At 35.5% G+C, this 24656-nt stretch overlaps 3 protein-coding genes across 12 annotated transcripts in view; 2 read left to right on the top strand and 1 right to left on the bottom strand.

Moving 5' to 3' along the window:
* Nucleotides 1–19074, bottom strand: part of LOC143249754 (chymotrypsin-like elastase family member 2A) — an 87478-nt gene extending 68404 nt beyond the window's left edge. Inside the window, exon 1 of one of the 4 annotated variants that reach the window (XM_076500115.1) lies at nt 18961–19074. In XM_076500115.1, the coding sequence (XP_076356230.1) occupies nt 18961–18973 (13 nt within the window). In that variant the 5' untranslated portion in view covers nt 18974–19074. Of the gene's footprint in view, nt 1–3496; nt 3828–4331; nt 4388–18960 lie in introns of those variants that run through there. The other 3 variants (XM_076500117.1, XM_076500113.1, XM_076500116.1) reach the window with 3 other exon arrangements.
* LOC143249751 (AP-4 complex subunit epsilon-1-like) overlaps nt 1–24656 on the top strand; it is a 140894-nt gene that overhangs the window by 3791 nt on the left and 112447 nt on the right. For 4 of the 7 annotated variants that reach the window (XR_013027926.1, XR_013027927.1, XM_076500100.1 and 1 more), the window contains exon 2: nt 8697–8775. Coding sequence is in view for 4 of the 7 variants with exons in the window: in XM_076500100.1 (XP_076356215.1) it covers nt 8697–8775 (79 nt within the window). In the remaining 3 variants the exon portion in view is untranslated. Of the gene's footprint in view, nt 1–4360; nt 4518–8696; nt 8776–12250; nt 12814–24656 lie in introns of those variants that run through there. The other 3 variants (XM_076500102.1, XM_076500101.1, XM_076500105.1) reach the window with 3 other exon arrangements.
* LOC143249755 (uncharacterized) lies at nt 16256–21524 on the top strand. The gene is made up of 3 exons (XM_076500120.1): nt 16256–17435; nt 18134–18219; nt 21151–21524. Exons 1-3 carry the CDS (start codon nt 17419–17421, stop codon nt 21438–21440), a joined length of 393 nt encoding a protein of 130 aa, XP_076356235.1. The 5' UTR covers nt 16256–17418; the 3' UTR covers nt 21441–21524.

Here is a 24656-nt window from a genome sequence, read left to right as displayed (position 1 = left end):
TAGTATGACCACAAACATGTATCGACACCCAACAACTAGAGAACTTCTATAGTATGACCACAAACATGTATTGACACCCAACAACTAAAAAACTTCTTTCGAATGAAAACTGTTTTAAATAAGTATTTCTACAAAATACTAGCCACCTGTTTCATGTTGTACTACTTAGTATTCATGTTCACATTTAGTGGTAATGTCTTCATTGTAATGCTGTGTTGTAGATAAGAGTTCTCTCGCTCTGTGCACCATGTTTATCCAGGGTGAGAATTATCTTTCACTAATCCCTGTCTCCCATTGCTCTTATCATTTCTATACTGGTAATTCCTGTTTCTTGGAAAATGCTGATAACATAATCTGCCTTTGTTTTCCTTTACTTTATGTTCTGAGGATTTTTCCTGTCATAACGATGCTTCCAATCTCTTCTTCTCGTGACGTGTCCTACAAAACTCCATTGTTTCTCTGTTAACTCTTCCTACAACATTCGTTTTGTCTTGGCTCTCTTTAGAACGACTTTGTTATTTGTATGCGTGTTCCCTGATGGATAAGCTACTTGTAAAAATAATTACAACATACAATGTTTCTAACATATCAGTCACAGATACACTATTTTATAAAAACGATACACTAACAGCCTTATCGTTTTGGATATTTCGAAAGTCGAAACGTAATGTTTATATATGAGTGGTAAAGTCGTCGTCTATTTTGTACGAAGCATGAAGGTTAATGTACTTTCCAGTTTAATGTACGAAGCTGAATAACCAGTTATATGTAACACAAATAATATGCCATCTCTTTGATTATGTGGTTTGTTTATAAGGTTCATACAAGTCTGATAGACAAAATACTGCAATTTTTTTTTTTTTTTATAAAATGTGCATATGAGAACATAAGCATTTCTAAGAATATAATATGTGAATGTATAATGGAGTAAAGGTCCAATCATTTTTTTTCATTATGAACTTACATTATTACAAAATATTGTTTCGGATCTGGAAACGGGATCAGACATCATAACTAGCTGAACCGGAATTCTAATCATGGTCACAATGCTCAAGTTATCGATGTATAATATTACCATACGTATTTCGCGCACAAAGTACAAACCGTTTCCCAGCTTATAAATTTGTATGCGTCTAAAGATGTTGGTGACGTTTGTTTGTTTGGCTTGTTTTGAGTTTGGCGCAAAGCTGCACAAGGGCTATTTGCTCTAGCCGTCCCTAATTTAGCAGTGTAACACCAGAGGGAAGGCAGCTAGTCATCACCACCCACCGCCATCTCTTGGGCTACTCTTTTACCAACGAATAGTGGGATTGACCGTGACAAAGAACGCACAGAAATGCCTTCAGTTATGTGGGGAACATAAAATGACATTAAAGAGTACGTACTTTAAACAAGTGATAAGCTTAAATAGAAAACTTTCAGTGTTATGTGGTCATAATTCTATAATTTTATTGTGCAATCTAAATTATATTCAAACGTTCGACGTTGTTTAGTACATAATTAAAACATCAAAAATTATAAAGAATTAAACTTTTTTGAAATAAATTCGAATAATCTGTGAAACTGGATTAAAAGTCCTGAAATAACACTCTACATGCTTTGACATCGATTTGTCTTCCCTTTAAAGCCTTTAATCTACTTCATAATAACGATTTTAATCGTGTACTAAAGAACTTTGATCATTTGAATATTTTAATGCATTTTAAATACCTACACAATTTTCTCTGAAATTTATTCTTTCAACGTTTATTCTCTTTTCTCTAGTTTCAAAACTAAGTAATTAAATATCATTTGTAACTAAACTTTTGCTTTTCGTACACTTTGTTGTTGTCGTTGATGTTTGTTCATACAATGTGCATTCTGTTCTATATTCATTGCGGTGAATCGACCTTGGACTTTAACTTTGCATGTCCGAAAAATTATGGTTGAACCACCCTGAGAGCGTACATACTACAACTATTAACATTAACCACAACAAACTAAAGTATTCAGTACACACAGTTGATACTAACAATAAGTATATGTAAACCCAAACGTCTGGACGTTTCAGTTGTTACTTTTGTACATAATTATTGCAGTCGCCGTTTGTGTGTGCACATATTAAATACTAAAACATGCAATGACAAACAGAAATTGAATGTTATTTTTATGTTTATGTAATCAAGAAAACGCTGTGTTTATTCACACCAAATATTTCTAGTAGTTAATATTACGTGTTGAGTAATAATTGTATGTATTACGTTTTTCTGTTGTTGTTTTTTTTACAATAAAGCCATATTGAGCTATCTATTGTGTCTACCGAGGGGAAAGCGAAATCCTAATTCTAGCGTTGTAAACCCGAAGACTTACTGCTTTACAACCAGGGGACGCAGCAGTAATTAAATAAAAACTAATCAAGAAGATATAAAGCCGCGTGATGTTGACTTCACTGCAATTATGACAGCTATTCAAGTCGAGATGACGCACACTTCCATAGTTTACAAGAACTGTGCTAAAATGAAAAGGCAGACATAAGCTACAAAAAGGGATCAGCATAGCTCAATGGTTAGCATACTGGACTGTCAAGATAAGGTTCTGTAGTTTATGTCCCTCTTACCCCAAATCACGCTCACAATTTGGGGCTGTGAAGGCATTATCATACAAGTATTCTTCGGTCGCACAAGAGTTGCCCAAGAGTTAGCAGCAAGTGATGTTGAATAATTAATTACTTTCCCTCTGGCTTATCCCTTCAAAATGATAGGCATCTGGAGCAGATAGCTTTCCGTAAAATCTAAGAAAACAAATATGTTCCAAAAACTACATGAGATCGTGTCAAACATTTTTAAAACTGTTTCTGCTTCTTCCAAAATAGTATTTCAATCAACAGGTAGCCAAATCTGCAGTTTGTACAAGAGTTTCACAGTTGAGATCAAAATTCGGATAACTCTATTGTTTTAACGTATTTATCAATCCATCTGTTAGTTACATTCAACTGGGAAAGTCTAGTTTCACAATTTCGAGGAATGCATAAGTGTTAATGTACGAAAAGTGCTTTGAGTCCAAAAAGAATTTAAAATACTTGTATTAAGTTATTTAGCTTTACAATCTGTATGTTCAATAACAACGCTGCATCCTAAAATAACAACTTACACTGTAGTTTACAACGCACAAACCCCTGTGGTTCATCGTTAAATATGAGGGCTTTTGCTAAAGAAATAAAGGTTTGATACGTGTGGTGGGTACAGCACAGATAGTCCTGTTGTGTGTCTTTGCACTTAAACACAAAACAAACAGATGCTTTACGAATTAAAAGGGAGAAACCTAAACGACAATGTGTAGAAGCGGAACTAATGCGGGGCAGACGGGGCGATGCCCCGGGGCCTGATCAGGTCTTATCTTATGAAAAGAGATCTCGATCAATTCTTTGCCCGTGGGCTTCTGAACTGCTTGTACCGCCGCTGATAGAAAGGGTGAATAAAAACTAATCATTTTCTGAATACTTAAAAATAAAACTTACGTTCACTTGAAGTTGACAACATTCTAATTCTCAGTTAACGCTTGCCTCGCAGACCACAGTATCTATAGCCACAACGTGTACTCGTTACTCTTGTCTGAGTGTACCTACCAGTTTTAACCCTGTTAGGGCCACTTTCTTGTATAACGAAATACACCAGTGAAGCGACTGCACAAGTTTACCTTGTTAACCTAGTTACGAACATTAACTGTAATACAGCATTTTTTCGGGTAAGAGATTCTGGATAACTTTCACATAGTAAAGACGCACGTTAGTCACAGGATGCACTGGCTTGATGACTCATGACCAGCGTAACCGCCAGTGTTGTTTCGCGCAATGTTCATGCTTATTGTTTATTTCCTATCCGTATATATTTTCGAAAGAGTCAAACTCAGTCGAAATAAAATATTTGGGGGCTATTAAAAAAAAAAGAAGAAAAGATTACATTTAACATTTTTAATACCGTATTTAAAACAAATTGAAATAAACATGGTAAAGAATTAACCGATTTTTGAAATAAATTCGAGTAATCTGTGGAAATTGATAGTTTATAATTACACGAGTACTATAATCGTGGGAGATAACCATAGATTTAGAATGATATATAGAGTTCTGCGTAAATAAATGTGTGTTTCTTAATATTGCAAATCACAACACCCAATATTTCTTAATACTGTTTTCAAGAGTTTTGACGAGCTCATTCGATGAATGTTATGCCCATAATTTTCTTCATAAATAGATTAATAAATATGCTCATGCACAACACTTTATTTACATCTAAACAAATTACATTAACAAAATACATCACGTGTATATAACAGAATGAAATAGCACTAACTTGACAAACCCTACGAGGAGAAGAAGCAACCAACATGTGACGCTCTATTTACCTATTAAACATTGGGATTAGGTGGCGCTACAAAAATCTCGTGACAGGAAGCGATTGTATTGGGAAAGTGTCGATAATTTTATAGTCAGGAAAGCAACAGCTTACTTTTATTCCGGCGTAAGTGGAAATGTATACGTAAGTTACTGAGTATCTTTTATGAGTTTTGAGCTTGTTAGCTTTTCAATACTACATAATTTTTTAAACCACGTTCTTTTTAGCATAAGCTTCCGGCATAGCCAGTGGTAAATCCTCATCTCACCAAAAGTGTTCGCCTCTTCAGCCGTGAGGGCGTTATAATGTGACGGTCAATCCCACTATTCGTTAGTAAAAGAGTAGCCTAAGAATTGGCCGTAAATTTTGATGACTAGCTGCATTCCGTTTAGTTTTACACACCTAAATTAGAGACGGTTAGCGCAGATAGTCCTCGTGTAGCTTTGCGCGAAATTCAAAAGAAACAAACCCTTGATATAAGTTGTAAAATGATCCTTGAAATCTAAAATACATCATTTTTCTCTCCTAACAGATGCCTTAGACTATCTGCTTTATGTTACTCTAATCTATTCACTTTTTTATCATGCGTATTTTTTCGGTATCGCAAACGTATTCATATGGTACTTAGAATAACTGTAATAATAATTATTATTATTTTTTATCCAGTTTTCAACATAAGTAAGACAGCAGACCGTCACATTCAGACGAGTACGTACTTATTTGCTAATGCTGTCAGAAAACAACTGAATGAAAATTCATTTGTGTAGATCGAACAGATGCGACATCTATTAGTCATACATTGAACTTCTGGATTGATTGATTGTTTGTTTTTTGAATTTTCGCGCAAAGCTACGCGAGGGTTATTTGCGCTAGCCATCCCCAATTTAGCAGTGTAAGACTAGAGGGAAGGCAGCTAGTCATCACCACCCACCGTCAACTCTTGGGCTACTCTTTTACCAACGAATAGTGGGCTTGACCGTTACATTATAACGCCACAACGGATGAAAGGACGAGCATGTTTGGTGCGAACGGGATTCGAACCCGCGACCTTCACATTACGAATCGAACGATTTAACCCATCTGGCCATGCCGGGCCTTGATTTGTTTTGAATTTTGCGCCAAGATATTTGGAGAGGGGGGGGGAGGTAACTGCGTTAGCAGTCCTTAATTTACCAGTGATAGGCTGGAGGAAAAGCAGCTAGTTAACACCGCTCCAAATCTTGGGTTGTTCTTGATGACGAGAAACCCACTTGAAATAAAAATATATTTCAAACGACTAGTATGGGTATTAACACTTTTACACAGCAAAAGTGTTAATACCTATACCAGTCTTTCTGAGATATAAATCTTGGATTACTCTTTTACCAACGAATACTCGAATTGTCAGTCATATTATAATGGAACTCGGCTGAAATTGCAAACATGTTCGGGGATGAGGTAGCCTTATACAAAATTAAGTACAACATTATAATTAATATAGATTATTAAACTGTTTTTCATGATTTAATGTATTATAAATGCTACCCTTTTAGTTACTGTTTGCCCTTCGGTAATCTCTGAACATATAACACCATAAATCAGGTTTCAATACCTAAATTGGTCACAGCATAAACAATTCAGTGTAGTTTTCTGCTTAACAAAGCAACCAGTTATTGGTTACGACGCCAATTTAAAACAAAGGATGATCTTCGTTGTCGTCGCTTTTAATTAAGTACAAATTAAATAAAAACTAAACTAACAGACAATTATATATAATAATGTAACAGGCAAAAGTATGCAGACACATTCGAAATGAGATAAATAAAAATGTCAGAGGTAAAACCACAGATACAAGTACAGTAGTGGTACCATGACACACCTTTTTGTTTTTCTCACCATAGTAAACGTTGTAGAACTTAAAGAAAAATTGTTTACAAATATCACGCTATCAGTACAAATCCACAGTTCAGTCATTTTTAGGTGGAGATTTATTTTAACACCAAATATTCAAAACTGTCAAGCGATCAGTACAAACTCGACCTACCTATTAATTTAAGGAATGTTTGACTGTCTTTTGAATTTTCTTACTTAAATACCTAGAAAAAAAAACCAAGAAAACATTCAATATTGGATCAATTTTGTCTATATATGCCTTTAGGATATTTGTTAAAGGTATCTAACACTTTCTAGACTAGTAGATAAAAAAACTGTCGACTTTGAAAGACAGTTACACAGTTTAAGACGTTGTCTATCAGTACCATCACGATAAATGCCCTTAAAGAATCTCTTCATTCTCGCGTTTTTGACCCAATCTCCGAAATGTTTACCTATGGCAATTTTAAGCCTCATAATAATTATACAAAGGTATCTATTGCCCTTTCAAAGGAACACTTCACTATCGGGTTATAATTGGGAGCATGTGTTGCCCAGTGCATCTCCGCTTCCGCTACTTATGCTTACGGACATCTTTGCATGGAACATATTCACCAACGTGTAGTGACATATGCATGATACTTATTCTGACCAAACACACTGTAGTGAAATTTTAATCAGGGATTATACATCATTTAGTTTCCACATATTTGTCACCAAATATACTTGAAGCCTGGCAAACCGTTAAGAAAAGGTTGATCCAGAAGTAGAACAGGTTAACGATAATTGGTTTAATTTGAACTGTGAGCAATATTCACGCATTCGTTAAAGTTTGGTATTTGTTTTTGAATTTTACGCGAATTTTACGAGTGCTACCTGCGCTAGTCGTCTCTAATTTAAAAGTGTAAAACTAGAGGAAAGGCAGCTAGTCGTCACTACTCACCACCAACTCTTGGGCTACTCTTTTACCAAAGAATAATGGGCCTGACCATGTATTATAACGACCCCCCACGGCCGAAAGGGAGGGCATGTTGAGTGTGATGGAAATTCGAATCCGTGATCTTCATATTACGATTCGAGCGCCGTAATCACCTGGCCATGCTGGACCTAAACGTTTACTAAAAGTAGGTTAAATATTTTTGAGAAAAGTTGTTCATAATTCGAGGCCAACAGAAGTGGAATGAACTGATATTTTCGTCAACTTCGATGAACACAGTAATTTTCACTCTAGTTATTCCAGCGAACATGTTAATCTACATTTTACAGAAATTAGATTGTTATACTGTAATTAGAATTTCAGGCTTACGCCATCTGAAATATTTTTGTTGTTGTTTTAAAAATCTTTAATGCCCAAAATTTTATGTGAGATTATCATCCGCGAACACATAAAGTAATGGAAATTAATAGGCACTTATAATTTTTGTTAATAAATTTCAAGTTTTTAAATGAAGATCCGACGCGACGCCTGAACTTTAATGATTGCTAATTTTCAAAACCCTCCCACTGGCTGAGCGGGATGGCTTTGATGGCTTAAATACAAAAAAACGTGTTTTGATACCTATGGTAGGCACGACACAGATAGCCTATCGCATAGCTTTGCGCTTAAAACAAACAAACAAACAAACAAACAATTTAACTAATTCAAAAACAAATGTTTGAAAGAAATAAGCAATCCGACATACAAACTCGTGTCTGTACTGGTGTCTAATGATCCTTTTTTCAGTTAAGATTTGGACTTGATTTGTACTAAGAATTGGTTTTTGATGAGAAATTATTCTAGACATACGTGTAGGACAGACTTGAAAATCTCTTCAAAACGTAGTAAACAGGAAATAACTAAAATTATGGAGACTTAAGTACGTCGCAGGTGCAATTGAAGTAACAACTTAGTTCTTTACCTGTTGGTGCATTGATTTGTTTTTTTTTAAATTTAACGCGAAATTACACAAGAACTATCTGCGCTAGCCGTTCCCAATTTCACAGCGGTAGACAAAAGAGAAGGCAGCTGGTCCATATCACCCACCGTCAATTCTTGGGCTACTCTTTTTACCAACGAATGGCTGTCAGAGCATAACGCACTCACGGCTGAAAGGGTGGACATATACAGTGTGAGGGGGGATTTGAACCCGTGATCCTCAGATTTGGAGTTGAGCACCGTAACCATCAAGCCATGCCATACTGCTTAAGAGCACTACAAGTCCACGAATTGACAGAACTGTTACAGAGATGCACCACAAACTTAGGAGCTAGAGCTAACATCAGGTTAAAATGTAGCGTAGAAATACAACAACGTCTTTTCTTCTTGTACATGGTTTAAAAGTTGTGAATGCTTTAAACTATTTTAAACACATCTGTTTCATCTTTTATAAATAAATTTTCATACGATTTGGTATAATAACGAGATATGTTGCATTTATAAGTGAGAAATAAGCCTAACATATACGTTATGAAATACTAAGTTGTATTTGCCAGTGAAGGACAAACACTCGCCAGTACTCGTTGCCTACATGCCTGCTTACCCGAATAGTGGAAGTGATTGTCACAGCTTTTCGTAAGTAATGTATATTCTATTTTTTCTTTACTTTCATTTACAGTGTTAATTAGATCGTATAATATATTGTTTTAATATATTTTACTATTATGTTTTTATTATAAAGATTAAATAGCTTTGTTAGTTTAGTAAATCTTCTACCTTGGTAAAAGGTAGCAAGATATTCTTGGGTTTATGGTCGAAAATGTCGTTAACAGCGATGGTACTCAACTGATGATACAATACTTTTTATGAAGTATTTTTGCAAAGTCGACTAGGCTCAGACGAAGGGCATCAAATTTAGCATGGCAAAATTTCTGGTAACGTTTTTAAAAGAAACGAAATACGGAACCTACACAAATATTTTGCAACCGAGCATAAGTACCTTCTTTCTATATCGAAACTTGTTCATTTTTTCATTCCAGTCTCAGCACTTCATTTGTGCTTATGTCTTCATTGAGTTATATTTTAGTGTTGAGACCGTGCCTGGCCCAAGAACGCGAGAACGGTACGTTAGAATGAGCTTAGGGCACCGTAGCCTTTAACACGTTACGTCAATTAATTTTAACGTTTATAAGCGCAATAGTAAGGAGCGTATATTAAAACTGTGCAAATTGCCGGGTTAGGTTTTCTTCAAACTTAAGTAGATAGTTTGCTCTGAAAGAAAGATGTTAACAGTGCTCTTACAGTGCATTGTGTTCAGTGGAATATTTCGATTCGACAATTGGATCTTCCGATCCACAGCATAGTACACTATTCACTAAGCCACAGTCATCATATTACTGGAGCTCAAATAGCTGTTGAGTTATAATACAGGGTGATCGGAAAGTCACTGTGCAGTTTTGAAAGCAGCGATAACCGGATTCATTCAGTTAATTTCAAGCCAGCAACTGATAGCGATGTTTAGAAACAAAATAAGAAAGATCCAGGCTTGTATTGATGCCAACGGGGGTCACTTTCAACATTGTATATAATTCTCATTTATATTTACCTCCTGTATTCTATATTGAAACATGTGTGTTAATAAATATATAAGTGCACAGTGGCTTTCCGAACACCCTGTACAATCCTATAACTCTCAGTGCAATTAGCAGTGCTTACACTTTGAGTTAGAGTACACTAAACGAAAGGAAAAAATTGCTAACAAATTAAAAATGAATGTATCAACCTTACCAAGAAAGTAATGTCCAAATTAAAAAAAAAAATTCAATTATTTGTTTCTCGCACTGCTATGTACGTGATATTATTAAGGTATAATGTAGTTTGAAGTTTAGTACAAGAGTTCGTAGCTTTTTGTTTTACACAAAACATAGAAGATTTTAAAAAACTGGCGTCATTGATTTGTACCTGAATATTAACATATACCTGGCACGACAGCTCTTTCTCTCTTCTTATTTTGTTTGTTTGTTTGCGTGAGTCTAATAAGAACAAACGAACAAAGTGTTGAGTAAAGCTTCAAAAGGAATATTACTCTTCACAATTATTTATATCTCGATGTAACTGGTTTACAGAATTAATTTGACTACTTTTTTATTTGTGTGTGGTTGTGCGTGTTGTATTTGCTATTTTAGAAGTAGGTTGGTAAATGCTGCGTAGTAAAGACACTCGTGACAACAGACCCATAAACGAAATAGTTTAATCATTCAGTTACTACGTGAGACCAAACATTTTAGTTCATGCAGTGTCCCATTGAATAGCTCAAAAGGCAACAACAGTACGTTTATATATTCTTAGACATATATAATATGTCGTTTAGTTGGCAATGTAATAACACGTTTCCTTGTCATTACAGTAATCATGTTTGGTATGTAGAAATTCGGTCACGTATATCGATGAACATACCGAGCTTACATAATCATTTACGAAGTAGAACACAACCCTTCATGACAGTTACAGACATGCTAGTCACACATGTGTTTCACATTCACATGGATAGGTGCCACGAACTAGAGAATGACATCTAGAATGTAAGGACAACTCTACTCAAGCGTAACGTGTGACTAATTCTGTGTGTCGGCCAAACGTGAAAAAATAAAACAAAATGTGTTTACTCATTCCTACTTAGAAGTGTGTCTTCTCGGTGATACAGTGGTAAGGTACAGACGTACAACGCTAAGGTCCAGGTTTCGATTCTCTGGAATGGACAGAGCACAAATGACTCATTTTGAAACTTTGTGCTAAAAACAACAGCAATTAAACCTCTAGAGTAAAAGACACTCCTTACTAAGTTTGTTCATTTTTTACTTCAAAATTACTTAGTTTCTTCTAAATTGTACCTTGTTTGTTTTGAATTTCGAGTAAATCTATATGAGGACTCTCTGCGCTAGTTGTCCCTAATTTAGCAGTGTGAGGCTAGAGGGAAGGCAGTCAGTCATCAACACCGACCGCCAACTGTTGGGCTACTCTTTTACCAACAAATAGTAGGATTGCTTGTACAATTATAACGCCCCCACGACTAAAAGGGCGAACATGTTTGGTGTGTTGGGGATTCGAACTCGCAAACCTCAGATTATGAGTGGAGTGTCTTAACCACCTGGCCATGCCGGACCAAATTGTACCTTATTAATAAAATTAATAAATACTTTGCATACGTCAATAATTAGTTGATTATTAATTACTTGTTAATACAAGAATACAGCTCATTTTGATCTTGTATATTTTTTATTTATAGCAAAGCTATCTCTTGTCAGCCATACTTTTGTACTACTGACCAGAGCGAAGGCAGTTTGTCACCAGTATTTTACCACTCACCATTCTTCCTAAAAGATGGATTGTCATTTTGTTAATGGACTCGCATCTTAAAGTATGGAGAATATTCTATCGTGTCATTCGGATTTGAAACTGGCTTGCTACCTCCGAAATCCACAGTTCTACCCCAGACCCCAGAATCAACCCGCACTATTTTTTTTAATGAAGATATTTGTCACCAATGGTTGCATCTTTCATTCGCTTATCACTAAATGATGCTGTTTACCAGATAGAATATATCACATTAACATAAGTAAAAATCAAAGACTGATGTAATTAATGATTCAGTATGTTGGTGGATGGAAATACCTATGTAAGGATGTATTTGCAGTATAATTACTTTATACTGAAGCAGAGTAATATTGGATTCTTTCACCAAAGATTACTCATAAAAACATGTCATGTGATATAATACATTACTTAAGGATTGAGTATTAGAAATACTGAAGCAGAGTAATACATGTATTGGATTCTTTCACCAAAGATTACTCATAAAAACATGTCATGTGATATAATACATTACTTAAGGATTGAGTATTAGAAATACTGAAGCAGAGTAATACATGTATTGGATTCTTTCACCAAAGATTGCTCATAAAAATATATCATGTGATATTATACATTACTTAAGGATTGAGTATTAGAAATCGGCCTAATGCTTCTTATAAATATTGAATAATACTCTTCATACTAAATGGTTTAAAGAGTGGAATACATTTTTGTATATGTTACGAAGGATCTCTACATAACACTGGAAAAAGTTTCACAGTATGTGATATTCCTTGTTGGCAGTCTTTGTTCGTTTACCTGAAAACGTAAAAAAACAAACACCTTCAGAAAGCCAAATAGGCAATGGTTGACTAGTTGGGTGTTTGAAAACAAATACTGAAATTTGGTTTGTATCCACAATAAACAATTACACAAATACTTCCGTATAATATTGCATTGCCATTTTTTTCAGTTAGTTCTCTTTTAATGTGTATTGGGTGTGTTTTCTTATAGCAAAGTCACGTTGGGTTATCTGCTGAGCCCACCGAGGGAATATCTTTTAATGAGACGACGAATTTTAAAGTGAATTTATTTTAGCTAATGATACTTGGTTCGTAGAACTAAAAGCAACTCGTATGAAAGAAGGAAACATATTGTGAAAGTATTTGTACGGAACCCATTCGTTTGTCGCTTTCCTGAATCCTTAGACATGTTTACTGTTGGTTAGTATTAATTGGTTGGTATCAACATGCGCTGGACTTTCAATCAGGTTCTATTTGAATTATCGGGTGAATCTCATACTTGCTGGTAAACAAAACCTTGGTGAGTAGTTGTATATGCACATTTAAATATATGGTAACACGTTAAACATTTTAACGGAACAAGATGCTAACACAATATTGAACATACATGAGCAAAACTGAAGGTTGTTTCATTAAAGCCAAGAATGGTTTAGGGATCGGTTTGTTTGTTTGTATTTCGCGCAAAGCTACTCGAGGGCTATCTGCGCTAGCCTTCCCTAATTTAGCAGTGTAAGACTAGAGGGAAGGCAGCTAGTCATCACCACCCACCGCCAACTCTTGGGCTACTCTTTTACCAACGAACAGTGACATTGACTGTTACATTATAATGCCCCCACGGCTGAAAGAGCGAGCATATTTTGTGCGACGGGGATTCGAACCCGCGACCCTCAGATTACGAGTCGAACGCCTTAGCTCACCTGGTCATGCAGGGTCGTTAGTGATCGGCGTGCTCGGATGGTAAATTTGAAGGTATTAGATTGTGTATCGTTGCCACAAAAATACACTCTGCATTTTAGGGTTACAAGAAAATCATTTGTGTGTGTTGTCCAACATCAAATGAATTAAACATTGACTTGGTTTGGTTTGAATTTCACGCAAAGCTAAACGAGGGCTATTTGCGCTAGCCATCCTAATTTAGCAGTGTAAGACTAGAGGAAAGGCAGCTAGTCATCACCACCCACAGCCAACTTTTGGGCTACTTTTTTAGGAACGAATAGAGGGATTGATCGTTACATTATAACGTCCCTACAGCTGACAGGGCGAGCATGTTTGTTGCGACGGGGATTCGAATTCGTGAGTATCAGATTACGAGTCGACTGCCTTAACCACCGAGCCTCAAACACTGAGGACGTGACTAGAGGATAACCTTTGTTTTAGAATATGAGAATGTAACTTGGGTGTTAAGATTGTGAAATATGAAGTTAATATGTTTTTTGTAAAAGCATAATCGTTTCTGTATTTCTATTTAAATTGTGATCGTAGTAAGTTAGAATATTCTTTCATAAAAATAGTGGCGATCCGTGAAATATATTGATTTGGTTTTATAGTATTGTTACTGCTCGTGTTTTATTCAAGCATATCTGGACCAGTGATCTTGCGGAGGAAATTCATTTATTTATTTGAGTGGTAACCGATGAAATGTGATTTGATATTTGCTTTTTTGGCAGCCTTACAATTACGAATGAATTGGATGGCCTAGAAAGAAACTTGGTGGAAACTGTGAGATATTGTAGCAGAATTATGTGTTATACCACTTCAGTTAAAACAAAATATAATGTTTATGTAGCTCCCCTTTCGGACGCAGCGATACATTCAAGCAAGTGTCTAACTTTTCCTATATTGAACAAAGTAAAATATTAAATACAAAAAGTTCTTAACTCCTAAAGTTCCAATATTTCGTAAAAAGAAATTAAAATACAGAATAAAAGGATGAGGTAAATTAAAACAAGAACGAGAAAGAATAGAATAGTGCAACAATTGTAACGATACAAGTTATTCAAAACAGATTTAATTGTAGCACAGTTGTGCTCTTATTGCTTTCTATAAGAGTGAGCTGATTAGTAAACGTATTTTTTTGTTTGGGATTTCTCGCAAAGCTCCATGAGGGCTATCTACGCTAGCCATCTCTAATTTAAGAGTGTCAGACTAGAGGGAAACCAGCTAGTCATCACCATCCACCGTCAAATCTTGGGCTACTCTTTTACCAAAGAATAGTGGAATTGACCGTTACGTTATAACTCACCTACAGCTGAAAGGGGCGAGCATGTTAGATGTGACGGGGATTCGAACTCGCGGTCCTCGGATTACGAGTTGAGCACGCTAAACAACTGGCCATGCCGGGCCTTAATGTACATATCGAATGTTATCTCGTGTCGTTACACAAATATCGAAGTCTGGTTAATAAGTTATTCTTGTCGCCTTATCAGGAAATAGCTGCAGGCAGTCATTCCCTTAATCTGCACTGTTCTCGCTATCTAACTGAAGTAACTGGTGTTATTTATGATCTTTTCTGTGTTAAGGAACTAAAGTTTATTGGTATATTTAAAGTTATGCTATGAATAAAGAGCTCATTTTTTTTGCATTATATTTTTATTATATTTTTAAATTAATCCAATACGCAGATACCTGCTGATACGTCTTTTATTTACAATTGCAAGACTTCTCAAAGTTTTCGCGTCCGATTTCATCGAGTAGTATAAACAAAAGTTCGTTGATTTAATTTTACGATAGTTAATAAAGCTTACATATAGTATGAAAATGGATTATGTTTACATGAAGTTTCAAATGTGCAAATAACTGTATCTGTCTTGCAAGTAACGAAACAGAAAATAGTCTTATTTATATTAATTAAGAATGAAACGTAGTGTGGCATCCGTACCACATTTATTGTAAAGTAATTACAGTTTGTGATATCCAGATAGGATTTCGCCTAGGTTTAGTAAGGATTTGTTTCATTGTACTTTAAATCAACTAACCCTTCTTTTCATGTATTTAAACTTACCGGGGAGGGATAGGCTAGCCGACAAGAGTTCGTATTTATTTTTGTTATAACTTTGTAGTTCTTGTCAATTCTGCACAAGTAACACAATATCACTTGCCCTTAATATATTATAACAATGTATTGTTTCGCAATGTGATTAAACATTTATTATTTGTGTTTGGATTTAAGTCTCGTTTCTTTCCTCTCTCGATTTTTCTCATTGAAAATAATTTGTGTGTGTGTGTATGAATTTCGTGCAAAGCTGCACTAGGGCTATCTGCGGTAGCTGTCCGTAATTTAGTCCTGTAACACTAAAGGAAAGGCAGCTCGTCATTACAACCCATCACCAACTCTAGGACTACTCTTTTACCATCGAATAGCAGGATTGACTGTCCTATTATAACACCTCCACAGCTGAAAGGGTGAGAATATTTAGAGTGACGCGGAGTTGAACCCACGACCCTCAGATTACGAGTCAAGTGCTCTAACCATCTGCTATGCCGGGCCTCAAACACAAAGAAAAACATGTACTAAAGTCCTAAACACGAGAACTTTTGGTTTTTAGTTGACCTGACTGCCTTCTCTATAGTTAGTTCGTGTGATACCATAACTGTCCTCTCTACAGCTTAGTTTATGTTATTTCCTAGAATTACATATTTATTCATTGAGCAGATTATTTATAACAGCAACCTGACTTACAATACGAGTTTGTGAACCTCAGAACGGATATCTTTTTAAGTATTTATTATCCTTGTTTTGAATATTTCGTTCCTGCATAAGAAATATATATATGATAATTTGATTATAATATTATACCATTTCGAATATAATAAAGGTTATATGATGAAATTTTAGGTCCAAAAATATACTGAACATTTAACATTATCATATTTCATTAATTGAAAATTCTTGTTGTGATAAGTGAACGGAAAAAAAAAAGATGAACATATTTAAATTTCGCAAATTAATATTCTTAGTTTCCTTTAAGACTGGAAGTTATCGAGCTCTATTTGAATTTGCCGCGTGAAAAATTTCGATTAAGTAGTTCGTCGCTATGTATAAACCTGACAAGCAAAAAAACGACAGGAACCGAAAGCAGCTCGCGATAGTGGAGTCGCACAAACCAACGTATGTGTACATTTGTATATCCAATACCCAGAACCTTAACGTGGGAGAAAAACAGGGTTGAAGACAAACACACAGAACTTAGTCACGATGGAATATTCCAGTTGCTTCAGAGAGTATGACGTCAGAAAGGATTTGAGTTTTGAAGTCGCCTTCAGAGCTCTTAAAATGTGTGTGTGTTTGGTTATAGCAAAGCCACATCGGGCTATGTGCTCATCCCACCGAGGGGAATCGAACCTATGATTTTAGCGTTGTAAATCCGTAGACATACCACGGTACTAGCGGGGGGCTTTAAAATGTAAAAAACTTTTAACGAACTTCCCACAGTTTTCTTTTGATATAGTTTCTGCTTTTAGGTACTATTTCACTACATCTGAAGTTCAATGCCGTCACTTAACTTTTTTATGTATAAAGGTCAGAGAGTAATAGTATGCAATATTTTGATATGAGTTTCCATAGCTATTAAAAATAGCGTTTTAATATTTCTTTATCACGGCAATGAGCATATTAGAGAAAAAGATTTGAAAATGTATTCGTTTGCGTAGATATTATTTGTAGATCGGGATTTAGAGCATCAAGGTTATGCAGTTTTTTTATTTTTAGAACAGAGTACTTTAATAATTTTATTCCATTTATTAGAATAACGTATATAGAAGAGAATAAATCAAGCTGAACGAATGGATAGTTTGACGTCAGACTTAATGTCATCACAGGAAGGGTTTGGTTTGTTTTGAATTTCGTGCAAAGCTACACGAGGGCTATCTGCGCTAGCCATCTCAAATTTAGTAGTGTAAGACTAGAGGGAAGGCAGCTAGTCATCACCACCCATCGACAACTCTTGGGCTATTCTCTTACCAACGAATAGTGGGATTGACTGTACATTATAACGACCTTACGGAAGAAAGGGCGAGCATATTTAGTGGAACGGGGATTCGAACTCGCGAGTATCAGATTACGAGTCAAGTGCTTTAACCACCTGGCCATGCCGGGTCCACAGGAAATTATGAATACTCAAAAAAAATGCATAACTTTGAAAAGTAGGGTTAACCTCTTTCTTAATTTTTTTGAAAATAAATATTAAGGGTATCACATGATTTATATTAATTATACTCTTTTGGCACTTATGTTGGCATGCCCCTATTCACTAAAATGGAAAAATAAAATATTTTAATTAGATTTAGTTATTTAAAATATATATGTAGTTAATTTAATGGTTAATATGTTAAGTGAAATTTCGTTTATAAATATATATGTAGTTAATTTAATGGTTAATATGTTAAGTGAAATTTCGTTTATAAATATATATATATTTTACTTCAGTTCAGGAAGCAGTCATAAAATTGAACCAAACACTCATTATAAGTTGTATACGAAAAGAATCAGTTCCCTGGTTTCAACTAGATATTTGAATCGTCTGCCCTTTCAACTCTCAACTAAAGAAATCGGTTGACTAAAGGTCTAAATGTGTTACTAGTCGATATATGCAACTTGTTTCGATGGGATTTCTTAAGAAGTGTATTATTAAGACTACATAAAATTGAAAGGTTATTACTAAAGCTGTAAAAGAAAAATAAGGATTATTTTTGTGTTTATTTTACTTTGGTTACTTCAACTTGCTGTTATTTTTGAATGCTAAACACCGTATTAGAATTACACTTTAAAAAAAAATTAATCTCTTAAACGTTTAATTAAGCATTTTTACTCATATTCTTTGTTTGATAATTTTTTTTTATAGTATGAAAGTCAACTTTTATGTGGCCTTGGATTCATGGTTCGCGTCCAATTGTCGCCAAAAATGCACTTCCCACCTTGAGATTATAGGTAGGTACGCTATAGCGGTGAAGGTCAAATCCCAGAATCACAAGTGATAGTTGGATTTTCTCCTTATAAAACTACCTTGTCCCTATTTTATTAATTCAAAATACAGATTATCATTCGTGTAACCTTGAGCGAGAATATTTAAAACAAACTCAACGTTTGCAAATTCGTTAGATCACCAAGCATGGGCACCCGTAGAAACATATCACAGTGCAAGGCGAAATTGTGAATTTGAAAAATTAATGTACGTGTGCTCGATGAATAAAGAAATAATTGTATTTCTAATTTTTCAGATGAGGGCAAGAAGTTTTTATTTTCAACGTTGTATATTCATTCAGTTAATGTAAAGTTGTTGCTTTTTTCTTCTTTAACGAAAGAATGGATCTGGATCCATTTTGATAAAGGTTAAATTCACTGAAGCAAGATTACTTCAGTAAATAGTTTTCTTTCGCTCACTAGTCTTAATATTTTTTTTATACCCCTGCTGCTATAGCCAAAATATTTAGGACATTTTCACAACAGGTCATGGTACAGCAGACATTCAGGGTCGAGCTCTTCCCTGACCCATATAAAAACAAACAAACAGCTGTGTGGGTATACACACACGGGTAACAAAAGAAAATAAATAAAAGTATATACTAAACACAGAATAATAAACGATGCAATATTAGAATTTAAGAATGAGTTGTAAAACAAAAATAAATGCATTAATCTAAAAATAAAGTAAGTTGTAAACATATTTACCAAATTCTTTCATTGAGGAATCAACCTTCCAAAATGTATTTCTCGAGGTTAACAGGATACAAAGCAACTACAATGTATGGTCGCGACACCAGGTGGCTACGAAAAGAACTATGGGAAAATAAATCAACATCATAGGCAAACTACAAGTTTGAGGAATTAGCTATAGTCGTTTTACGAGAAAATGAATAAGCCATTACAATTTAGAAATTATATATTCATGAGATTCCTCCATGTAATTCGATCAATTAATTATCAGATCCTAAAGTTTGCCCTGACAATGTTCAATAATGTTCCCAACATGGTTCAGTAATTTACTATTAACTCGTGTTAATATTTGAAAATTTATGAGCCACATAACTCATAGTATATTTTCTTTTATTTACCTACTGACTCAAAGAACCATCCGTTCTATTGTTGTACGAAATTTACAGAACTTTTTTACCGTGATATATTTCAATGTTTTTGTAAGATTTTGTTTGTTTGTTTGTTTGGGAATTTCGCACAAAGCTACTCGAGGGCTATCTGTGCTAGCCGTCCCTAATTTAGCAGTGTAAGACTAGAGGGAAGGCAGCTAGTCATCACAACCCACCGCCAACTCTTGGGCTACTCTTTACCAACGAATAGTGGGATTGACCGTCACATTATACACCCCCACGGCTGGGAGGGCGAGCATGTTTAGCGCGACGCGGGCGCGAACCCGCGACCCTCGGATTACGAGTCGCACGCCTTACGCGCTAGGCCATGCCGGGCCGTTTTTGTAAGAAGAAGGAAAATAATCAATGACTAGACAGTAAAAACACTTTAATAAAGTTCTTCCCTTTGACACAGTATAATTTCAATGTTGAAGGAATTTGTTTGGAAATGTTAAAATCAACAAAGTAACTAAGAAGAAACACAAAGCTACACAACAGGCTATCTGTGCTCTGTCCACCACGGATATCGAAATCTGGTTTGTACCATTGTGAATTCACAGACATTCTGCTGTGCCACTGGAAGAGGGCGACTATGTTGAAAAAACGTTAAATTCTATGAGTAGCTGCACTATAAATATATAAATATAATTTTCGTTTACATCACAAAAATAGGAGATTCGGCAGAGGCCCATCAACCCTTATCTCTTGCGTACATGCGTGGATTACTGAACAAAACGAATTTTGTATTTTGAAATATATATGTGCGTTGTAACTTGGTTAGCACCTTGCAGAGAATTTCACAACTTTAAAAATTGAACAAATGGTGAACAAATGGAACATTCGAATCACTGTATTTTGATTATTGACACTTTTGATTCTTCAGTACATATTCATGTAATAATTACATGTGAGACAGGTTAACAATTACCTTTCGTTCATGCTCTTCAATAGAAATCGAAACTTTTATTGCGATCAGCCTCTTTATAGGAGCGCAAATATTTAGTTCGCAACTATCACAACATGGCAAGGCATTCTTTATGATGCTGTTACTAGCTTCATAAAGAACGACTCACTGTGCATTGCACTTGGTAATATCATGCAGCCATTTTAAGCATGTTTAGATAATCTGTACAGCCTCCCATAATGAACCATCTTTCTAGAAGCCACAAAATATGCGTTCCAGTTGAGGCCTTGTAGTTACACTTAAATTAGTTATATATATGGTACAAAGCATTCCACCCTCTATTAATATTGATTTTATGGAGTTTCATACAGATACATTCACCAAGTAATGTATAAAACAGCATTATATGACAATACATCGTTGTACAAATGGTTTTAAATTAATTTCTAAGGTATGGTTTCAATTTCACGCAAAGCTACACGAGGGCTATCCTAATTTAGCAGTTAAGACTAGAGTGAAGGCAGCTAATCATCACCACCCACCAGCAACTCTTGGGCTGCTCTTTTACCAACGAATAGTGGGATTGACTGCCACTTTTTATAACGCCCCCAGACAGAAAGGGGCGAGCATGTTTGGTGCGACCGGGATTCGAACCCGCCACCCTCAGATTACGAATCGAGTACTTTAACCATCTGACCATGCCGGGCTCTAAACGCAAACTAACGTGGCAGGGGTTTAGTTCAGAGAGAAAGAAATCAGAAGAATTCTCTCTCCAACTGGGGTGTTCAGGAACGTTGTGGTTTCTCTTCATCCCCTTTCGTGGAAGGTTATTGAATTTAGCTGGTTTTTTCCCTTTTTTTGGACTCTTTTTAGGTGAAGGATTGGAGTTGGTCATAATTAATATTATTCATGACCGAGGCAAAGATAACACCGGAGAAAACCGCCAGAAGTCGTCCCGAAAGGCAGATGGCATAGTAAATGAGAACATAAATGCGAAACAAAACGACCCGATTCAGGGCATGCCTAAGTTTTTGCTTTGGGGGAAACGGGAGTGCCACGAGAAAAACCCACTTTTTACAGGACAGGCGCCGAAAGATTTACCTGTTCTGTGCCCGAGACCTGAAAAAAAAAAACATAATATTTACGTGAGTTTTGCCATTTAAGTACTTTGTTGTGTGATTTCTAATTTCTGAAATATGTTGTATGGTGAAATAAATTTGATTGGTGCACTGGTTAATTTACAGTGTGATGCAGTTAGTTTGTTTCTGTGTTCTGCTTTTAAATAGTATTTCTGTGACATTTCTGTTAGTCTGTTTCTTAGCGTTGGTAAGTTACTGAGCCGGGCTCTAATGTACGAGAAATTAAACAAAAGTGCAACCATAATAATCAATTAAACTTACCAGTGAAAAATAAGAAAAAATTTAAACTGTTGTTTGTTTGTTTTGGAATTTCGCACAAAGCTATTCGAGGGCTATCTGTGCTAGCCGTTCCTAATTTAGCGGTGTAAGACAGCTAGTCTTACCGCCAACTCTTGGGCTACTCTTTTACCAACGAATAGTGGGATTGACCGTCACATTATACACCCCCACGGCTGGGAGGGTGAGCATGTTTATCGCGATGCGGGCGCGAACCCGCGACCCTCGGATTACGAGTCGCACGCCTTACGCGCTTGGCCATGCCAGGCCCTAAATTGTTGTTCAACAAGACGTTAGGAGTAAAATAGAATAAGCACTTCAATATCAATAAAATTCTTACATAATAATTAATGACTGGATAGTTTTTATATCAATATGTAATAGCTATGAAGTCTTGATGGGATAACATTTTCAAAAATAATAGTTAAATAAATTTTATGCCCAGAAAAAAAATTAAATAAAATTCCATAACATACAATTCAATAATTTGAGTGATGTTTTCAAAATCAACGTCAACAACACTTTTTAAATTTTGAGCTTTAAGGTAAGGCCTCTTAACTAATTCTCCAATATTAAGTCAAACGATCATAGACCCAGTGAAAATTAAGTATGCAGAATACTTCAGTATTTTTCAGGGACAGAATCAGTAATATAATTTACACTAGCTAACGTGCGTGTAGAATTCCTCGAATAATCCGCATTTGTGAAATGACTTCAGTATGCTTTCGAAGTTTATCAATGAAGAACAGACAGACAAATATGCCTAGCCTGCTCAACTTGGTGATGCTTTACTGTGCAAGTGTACAGTACTCAACTAGCTGATTGTTAAATAGAATAATCATAGGGAAAATAGCCCTTTCTCTTGGATACCGTATTTGGTTTGCCAAACACAGCTTGTAGAGGAACTGCCTATAGGAGTGTATGAGAGTTGAATTGACAGCCAAGCCCTGCTAGGCGCACGTGACTGTACTTATAAGCAGATAAGGAAAATAGCTGCATTGCAGAAAGGATGTTATAAAAATAACGTCATAGAAATAAGATTTTTTCAGTGGAAATTAGGCACGACTTTAGTACTTTTATTTGGTACACAACCTTGTCTACTTAAGTAGAAATTTCGCTGTTCTTAAGAGGTAAAATGTAGAGTAAACAAAGTGGATGAGTTGAAGCTGTGTCTTGCGAAAGAGAATTTAGTATCTTGGTGTATTAGACCTCCGCCTATAGCGACCTTCGATGATAGGCCTTGTGCGACCATGGGAAGGGTTGCGTAAATAAAACGATCATAGGTGAGATCTTTTCCTTAGAAGAAGGAGAGAGCTAGCTGTCATGCTACAGTGTAAATGGAAATAAAAATGTTCGAGCCTAATGTCAACCCAAATGGTACAGGTTGAAGTTTTTATCAGTAGTGTCAGGAACACATCTACCAAATGAAAGGCGCCTGTGTATTGGTGAGACTACAGCCTAGAATTAGATATCGTAGGTATATATCAACCAGAGATGTTAAGAGGTTTGTTGGGAACTTGTTGATAAGTTGCAGCTAACAAGGTATACATCGCCTGCAAAAAATCACCAAATAAATATTTCATTTTTCTGTGCTTTGTTAATGACTATGGTATCTAGATTTATGGTAAAAGTTTAGTATTTTGATGGACTAATGGCCCAAAAAAGTGTCAGGTATGTAGAATACATTATAACCCGGAAGTTTTATTCAGATAATTATTTCCGACAGGAAAGAAAAGGCAAACGAACATAGTTTAAAAATATCTTTTAGTCACAAGTAGTTTAATGAGATTTTTACATATTCTAATTAGCTTAGAGTAAACCATCTGCAAGAGATAAAGATACGGTAAAAAAGAATTATGATACGAAACTGTTATGTCAGACCAGAGTTATGATGCTACAATATTACAATTCTAGATTGCTTGACGTCACATTCACTTTCATGTAAACCCTTCAACTCATAACTAACTTCTACAAGTCTCTGTAATATCTTTCTAAATAACTATAACCTCAATTCAAGACGATATGACACGGAAACAAGGCCTGGAAACTGTAATATTTACGCAGTAATTATTCTGGCGTATTATCTTTACCTCGGTTAGAGGGTTAATTCAGATCCAGTACCTTCATACAGACATGCTCACTGGTCACAAAATAAGATAACGAGTGGACAAAAATCATGACCTTAATTAAAAAAACTTTATATTAAAATCTCAAAGTTCTCGAGCTGTGACAGGTTAGAAGTTCACAAACAATAAAAGGTTATTCATAATAAAACAGGTGTAATGCATCCAACAAGATTTGGTGATTTAAATTTCAATTTTATGTGGTTTGGCAACTCGGGTCTAGAACAGTTTATTTATGATGTTTTCGCCTTTTTTTCTTTCTAATTATAAATAAAAATAATCTAATTTCCATAGTTTTTCCCATGTATTTTCTTTTTCATGAAGAAAATTTTGTCCTGGGCCTAACATTTCATAAATATCTTAGCAGATTACTTGCATGCCTATCAGATCGTACCAACACAAACGTGTTTTTTTTCGCCCACAAAAGAAAACATGTCTTTGAATCCTACAGACCCCTGTATCATAGATTATATTGCCACAAATGAATTTCTCTTTCGTGACTGAGTATTGCTTTGTTCGTGACAATAACATTACTGTCATTATGATTCTTGCTGTTCTTTCATTTACAGTCCAAATTATTTTGAACTTTCAACCTCAGTTTTCAATACAATTCGTTGAACCGTGGACTGGCATGGCAAGGTGGTTAAAACGCTCGACCCGCGATCTGAAGGTAGCGGGTTCGAATCCCAACATGCTCGTTCTTTTAGCCGTGGAGGAGTTATAACTTAACGGTCAATCCAACTATTTTGGGTAAAAGAGTACTCCAAGAATTGGCGGTAGGTAGTGATGACTAGCTGCCTTCCCTCTAGTCTTACACTGCGAAATTAGGGACAATTAGCGC

The sequence above is a fragment of the Tachypleus tridentatus genome, chromosome 4, assembly GCF_004210375.1.
Source record: "Tachypleus tridentatus isolate NWPU-2018 chromosome 4, ASM421037v1, whole genome shotgun sequence".
Taxonomy (NCBI): Eukaryota; Metazoa; Arthropoda; class Merostomata; order Xiphosura; family Limulidae; genus Tachypleus; species Tachypleus tridentatus.
Note: the sequence above shows the minus strand (reverse complement) of the source record. Positions and strands in the feature narration are given on the sequence as shown.